At 54.0% G+C, this 7080-nt stretch overlaps 1 protein-coding gene across 1 annotated transcript in view; it reads right to left on the reverse strand.

Annotated features, from left to right (window-relative positions):
- The window catches only part of FBXO32 (F-box protein 32), a 23570-nt gene extending 21720 nt beyond the window's left edge, over positions 1-1850 (reverse strand). Inside the window, exon 1 of the mRNA XM_009881043.1 lies at positions 1643-1850. Within this exon, the coding sequence (XP_009879345.1) occupies positions 1643-1850 (208 nt within the window). The remainder of the gene's footprint in view (positions 1-1642) is intronic.
- Positions 1851-7080: the final 5230 nt, after the last annotated feature.

A 7080-nucleotide genomic window follows, 5' to 3' on the forward strand; every position in this document is an offset into this window, starting at 1 on the left:
AGGAATGCCCCATGGCTCATGGCACAAATGTAGGACATTCTGTAGCAGGATTACGACATATTTGCCCCACGCTACGGTGTGTGTATCTCAATACACTGATTTTCATATTGCCAAGTCACCATTACTGGGGGAACACTGCATGTGGGGTGTCCCTGGGTGGCCGGAAACCCCTCCAGTGCCTTGGGAAGGGATGGGGTGGCCATCGGCCCCACTGGCCATCGGCCTCGCCTGGCCAGCGCTCGGGGCTGAGGGCCGAAGAGAAGAGAGATGGCGAGCGGCTTGGCTGCGGGGCCGGCAGGATAAGCTGCTCTAATCCGGGTCACGTTGGCAGCCGGTCCCCAGCTGTGCTACCTGCTGCTGTGGGGCTTTCGGCAACATCTGGCACTTGCTAGCGATGGTGTTACATAGTCACCCTCAAAAAAACCCCAAAAACCCTAATAAAAACTAGCACGGGAAGCATGGGGAAGGTGGTGCATGCAGATGGGGCGCTGCCTGGACTGAAGGCAGGCAGGAGGGCTGTGGGGCAGGGGGGTGCTGATGCTGGAAGCCCCTCACCGGCAGTGCTGACCACCCCGGCCACCCCATCTCTAACCCCTGCCACGGCTCGCCTGGGCGAGTGGGACACGGGGGTCGGTGGTAGGGAGAGGGAAACCTGCCCCGGCTAAAAGCTGCCACATCTGAAGGGTGCCTGCAGCCCCCGGGGACAGAAAGCGCTTGAGAGCGGCGCTGAGCTGCAGCACGTGCAAAAATTAAAATCCAAATACGAAGACACCGGGGCCGAGGTCTCCTCCCTCTGCCCGTCCGATCCAGCCCTCTGGGGCAGCGGTCCCACGCTCCCTTGCAGGCAGTGCCAGATATTTTTTGAGTGGCAGGAGATATTGTTTAAGCTGCAAGAGTGCTCTGAGCTGCAAAATCATCGTTGGGGGGTTTCTTCTGCCCCTTGCCTTCAACAACTGAGCATCTCCCAACACCATCGCTGCAGGGGATGCTGCCTTCCCAGGAGACCCCGGAGTGGACCAGGTCTGCAGCGATGGAGCTGCTTGGGGTGAGGCCACCTCCTAACAGCATCATTGAGCTTGGTGTGTCCCCAAAAGGCTGCGTCTGCCTGTCACCTGCATCCTGCCCTGCAGAGTGGGTTAAGCTGGGCAGATCTATGTCACTGCAAATGTCTTCATCCTTCTAATGAGGATCGCTCAGCAGCTCCGAAGCGCAGGTTGGTTTTGGTCTGCAGAAGGGGATGGAGAGAGAAACGAGTGCTAGGGAAGGCAGGCGCAGGGATTGATTAGTCCCGTCTCTTTTAAAAGCTGTTGTGAACTGAGCGATAACCTGCAAGCACTGTCAAACCCTTGTGAGCAGCCAGGGAGCCGCCGGGGCTCTGCAGCAGGCGGTCGGTCGGCTGCTGATCGAAAGTACCATGTCAGACCATGAGCCGGCGGGAGCCCTGGATACAACCGATCAGGGGGTTGTTAAAACCTTTAGAGATTTTAATGTGGTGTGGCAGAAGAGCTGTCGCCATCAGCACTGTAGGATAGCTCAAACCCAGGGTAAAAATTTTTATGACTGAAGAAACACGACAAAAAAATGAGAGCGAAGCTCACTGCACGGGCGTGCAGGTGCAGAGCCAGGGTAAGCCAGGCTGGACCTGCCACAGGCACTGACATTTTAGAAATGGTGTCGCAGACAGAAATCAGAGCTGCTGCTCCGGAGCACAGACCCTTTCCCTGGAGCCCAAAATAGACCCGCTTGTGGCCAAGCTGCTCTGCTTCCACCGGCCGGGTGCGGGTCACAGAGGAGAGCTGCTCCTCCAAGTGCATGTCCACGCCGGGGTATTGCAGGGCAGCAGACTCCATGCACCGCTCTACTTAAGCCTTTACTTAACAGGTACCACAGGCGCTCAAACTCTGCCTTCAGTCCTCCGCAGGCCATTGGCATGTGGGGGTTATCGAAGCAGGGACAAACCCATGCACTGCCTGGGAAGGTGCAGAGATTTGCAAAGGAGCCCAGAGGAGACATCAGTTTAGTCCAAATCTGTAACTGATTGTGGCTGTGTGTTTAGGGATCCGGGAATTGGCAGCAGAGGGTTTAAAAACAGCGTGTTTAGCAGTGAAAGGAGAACTTCCCCCTCCTTACACCAGTGTGGTGGCTCTTGTAGGGGCCTCGCTGCACCACGTCTTTATGGTCGGTGTTACCAGCTCTGCAGAAGCCGATTGCACGCAGCCAGCCCGGTGCGCACGTGTGTGTGCGTGTTGCACAGACATCAAAGCAGCCTCTTATGCCTCCTCCTGGAGCTCCTGCACACCACCCCACCTCCCCAACCTTGAACCCCTCCAAAGCTGGGCTCCCCATGCCGGGGAATGAGTTTTATCTCGGGGCATGCAGGAACGGCTCTGCCATTGCCCACAGCTGGTTGGAGCCCAGGGGAATCTGCCGCAGCACAGTTTCAAAAGGAAAAACTGAATTTTTGGGACAAGTTTGGTATAGGGTGACCTTGCTGAGCGGCCACAGGGTGCAGCTGAGGGTGGGCACAGTCTTGGGGCAGCAGTGCAGCCACTCTGCACAGGGGGTGGTGAGGACTTTATTCCAGCAGTCTCTTGGCTTTGACACATGTAGACTGACGGTCAGCACATATAGATACCATAGGGCAAAGTTAACAGTGGAAATCAGCTCCTGCTGTGAAAATGGGCACCTGAGGCTGCGGGTGAAGCGTGCTGCACCGGGCAGTGTGTAACAAAACCCAGCAGTGTTGGTTTACAGAAGGGCCACGGGTGCTTGACTTGGGGTCATGACTCATTCAGGTTCCCACAGGTAAGTGGATTTTGTGAGAATTATTGATGTGGTCATTGTATCATCAATGTCTGCATTAAAGGACGTATTTCCTGCATGGGCATAAAGCCAGAAATGTTCTTTTAGAGCAAAATATGGGCAACATATCCTCATTTGGCACATCTTACAGGATCCTGCCCACGCCACAGTTTCAGGCCACCCCAGACGTGCTCCCACCATCCGACGGGGAGAGGCGAGGAGCCCGTTTGGCTGCAGCAGCCCGTGCTCTCAAGCATCAGAAGCAAATATATCCTTCTTACCCAAAAAAAGATCCAGCTGAAGGGTGTTTCCTTAGGGAAACAGGCCTGGTAGCTTCTGTGCCCCGTCATCCCTGGCTGGGCATGCTGGTAGCTGAGTCGGCGGCCATGGCTCACACTGCTGTGCGAGGGTTTGCCATCTGACAAAGCCACACAGTGATGATGAAGGGCATCTAACTTCAGTCCTGGTGTGGCCCAAGCTTTACTGTCCTACACCTCTGTTCCCTGAAAGCAGCAACTCACTGAGCCAGAGCAAATGCTAGAAATAACCTTGGCTTGCTGGCATGTGTGTTATGGGGATGCTTTAGGGGACTTTTTTTTTTCCCTGGGACTCTCTATTTCTCCTGTGTATATGCTCACAGGTGTCCTGTGGACACTTATCTTTCAAAAAATTCAGTAGCTCTACCCTGTATCAGGTCTCCCTTTGGCCCTGGGCATGGGAGGGGACCTTCCTGCCCCTGCCTGGCAGCCTCCTGGTGACTACCTGGTGGATGTGCATCCCTCAAGGCACCCGACAGTGAATTCCTTTGGGATCCTCCTAGGAGAGGGATGTCACACAAACGCCGATGAGGTAAATGCCTCTCACCATGGACTCCTGCCTGTGCATTACCAGAGCCTGGTCGGAGGTGGGCAGAGCACAGGTCTAACAGCAATAACAGCTGCACCCGGTGATGTACACTGTTCTTCTCATCTTCAAAGCATTAGCTGGTGGGAATTAATTCTCATACCAGGCAGGCGAGTCTCATGACCCTCGCTCTACAGAGAGAAAGAGTAAATGAAGGGTGAATCAGGTCATGGCTGCGATGAAATCACGGCAGTTCCTGCCTGCCCGTCCCATGACCATTAGACCTTATGTACTCATCAAGGAGGTAGCTGGCATCCAAGGAGGTGCGGGAGCAGCAAGTCACGCAGCCCGTGGGGAGGTGCTGGGTCATGACTCACCTTTGGAAGCAGGTTGCAGCGCTGAATGTGGCCAGGGAGTTGCAAGGTGCATCCTCCGACGACTCGCTCCTGGGGTCTGGCAGAACAGGACCACCCAGTTAAGGATGCTGAAAGGCCAAGGGAAGCATCTCCTGGCAGGATCGGGGTGCCGAACTTTTTCTTTGTTGCCTTTGAAAGTCCGAGCCTAAGATTTTAACCCTATGGATGAAGTCTTGGCTGCTGATGGGGTGAGAGAGCTGTTTGTGTAAATCACTAGTGGGGACTCAAGCCAGGAGACTGGCCCCAAGAACGGATTTGGTCTTTCCAGCTGCTCCTTCACCTTGGGCGAGTTACTTGATCTCCTTGAGGAGAAGTCCACTCCGCACCAAAACGGGAGTGGTGCAGAGTGGCAGCTCCCTGGGAAACGGAGGGAGAGGAACAACATAGTTCCCTGGGCAAATACCTGCAAGCGGATTTGGTGTGAAAATAGAAAATATTTAGGAAAAGTAAAATGACGCCCTGGCTTTACCTCAGTTAACAGAAACGTACCCCTAAACGCAGGGTGATGTGGTTAGGACAGATAATAGAGAGGAGAAAGCCACAACAGTACTGGCAGTTCCCCATGCACAAAAGACAAACAGCGGGGTGTTGTCTGCAAGCCAACTTCCACGTACGTCGCACACGATGGGCCAGCCCGTCCTCCCTCCTCCCCGCGCCGTAGGTAGCTCTAAAGGAGGAAAGAGGCTGGCAGCAAATTCATGTCAGCAAACTGGCTGAAAAGAGGAGCAGCCCGAGGGGCTTGTGTCTTGTCAAATTGGATGTATATCTGGGAATTATTTCTCGCTTGTAGGAAGTTGCACCCGATGTAGCTGACAGCAGGCTTGGGGATTTCATTTCATAGAAAATATATATTTTTTATGTCAAAGGGTGTCTCCGCCTCCTGCCTGCTGGGTTAAGCCCAGGATTTTACAGCCAGAAGTTCTTAGTACTTGACATTCAGTTCCACAACAGAGAAGAGCAGGAGTTTAGAGCTATGGTGGGCAAGTGGCCAGCAGCGCCTGAACTGGCTGCGGCGACAGTCCTGCAGGACGCTTGGTTTCTCTGTGGGACAGCAGCGCACCAAGCCAAGAGCTGGGTCATCTTTGGTGCCTCCCTGATGTCCACGGCAGTGTGGTGTGTGCTGCACCGCCAGGGATGGGGAGAGTAAAAGGCACCGAAAGGCACTAAGCTCTGAGGGTATCACACCTGCGAAGACCAAGTCAGCAGTGGGGTTGGCTTGGCCTGGCTTTGTAGTGCAGGTCATGGCTGACCTCCTAGAATAATCAGTGAGCTTCTGTAATTACCCCAGGGACATCACATAGGGGTCATGCTTTTCATTTCTTCCATCCTTGTGGCACATCGTGGCTGTGGCTCTTATAATGGGTCTGAATTTTGTTATTGGGGCTGCAGTGTTTTCTGTGGCTTTTGTGGCCCCCTGTGCAACAAGCGTTGCTGCCTGGTTGCCTGCAGTCTCAGGGGACCCAGCTCGGTGACCCAAATTCTCCCTTCTTTTGCCCACTGCTCTTGTTCTCTGGATACCTTGTTACAGGGAGGTGTTTAATGCCGGGTACTTGCTTTTGCATCTTCCTTGCTGCTTAATTTCCCTGTCTTCTAAAGGGATTTGGAGCCTTCAGAGGTGGAAGGATGGTGTAGTCCAAGGGCAGAGCCTGCTGCAGAGGACGGATGTCCCTGGAAGGGAAGGTAGGAACACAGATGGAGGGAACTGAGTGTGAAATTTCCACCCTTCTGTCCCCCCCAGCAGCCTCCAGAAAGCAGCTGTTTCCATCGCATGAAGAGCCATCCCCGGGCAAGGCAGTTTCTGAAGGTGAGAGGTGGCCCCAGGCGACATCTGGGAAGGTGCCAGGGGGTTACAGCCTTGCCCATTGGGCATGCTGCCTGCTCCAGGCCTTCGTTCAACACCATGGGGGAGAAAATCTGAAGATAACCCCTTGCTGTTGGACCACACAGCACATCTCTCTCACGGGCTCTGAAACGAGTTGTTTTTCTCATCGGCCATTAAGCAAATGCAGCTTTCATGGTCATGCTATGGAAACCACCGCAGGGGAAGCAGCCCAGGAAGTTGTTCCTGGCTGGATTTGAAGGTGCCCTTTAGCTGACCCTACATGTTTCTAACCCAGAACTACCTGTTTTACAGAACAGCTCATTTTTCCATATGTGAGAAAGCCCTTTCCTACACCAGCAGCTGCTTTCCACAAAAGCCAGAGCTTCGACTGCTCAGTCTCAATGAAGAGCCCAGAGGACCTTCTCAGGATGCTCACCTCTGTGTCTGTGGTGAGTTCCATCCTGGGTTGCTCTACATTTTGTTTACCTCAACATCGCCCTGGCAGAGTCCTCGGGAGGCAGGGAGCATCCCTGCCTGATGGGGCGGACCTTATGAAGCTGCTCTGGGGTGGCTGGGTCTCGTGGGTGGCCAGCACCCAGCTCAGCCACGGGAGCAGGCTGGAAAGGGCAGTGGGGTGATTTGCTGTGTAAAACCCCCCGCGAAGGAAGGAGCGTGGTTATTAGAGAGTTCCGATCCTCCTCCCTGTTGGTAGGATACACAACTTTTCCTAAACACAGCCCGTCCAGCTGCATTCCTGAAGCACGCATTCCTTGCCGGCGTAGCTCACCCAGAGTGTGTCCAGGAATAGCGCTGCGGCTTCGTGTGGGACCTCTCCCAAATACATCTTTAATTGAACAGGGCCACTTGGCCCATGTACTTGAACGCGGACCAGGAGAGAAGTATTGTAATTACTGGGTTTTTTTGCCATTTTCTACCCAACGCCATCTATTCTTCATCCCTCACATCTATGACTATAAGCACCACCACTCTTTCTGCTTCATTTTCTGTTTCTTGAGCATCTGACAGATGCTGTGCAGGTACCACTGCTATCTATTGGGCTGTGCATCGGGCCAGCATGGTGCCGGTGAACAGGGACACCAAGTGGAGCCACCACCCTGAGTTAATATAGTTAAGGCTTGTTGCCATGCAGCTGGAGGTACTAATTTCTGTCTCTAAAACCACATAGCTGAGATTCAG

Source organism: Charadrius vociferus, unplaced genomic scaffold (genome assembly GCF_000708025.1).
Source record: "Charadrius vociferus isolate BGI_N301 unplaced genomic scaffold, ASM70802v2 scaffold2, whole genome shotgun sequence".
Taxonomy (NCBI): domain Eukaryota; kingdom Metazoa; phylum Chordata; class Aves; order Charadriiformes; family Charadriidae; genus Charadrius; species Charadrius vociferus.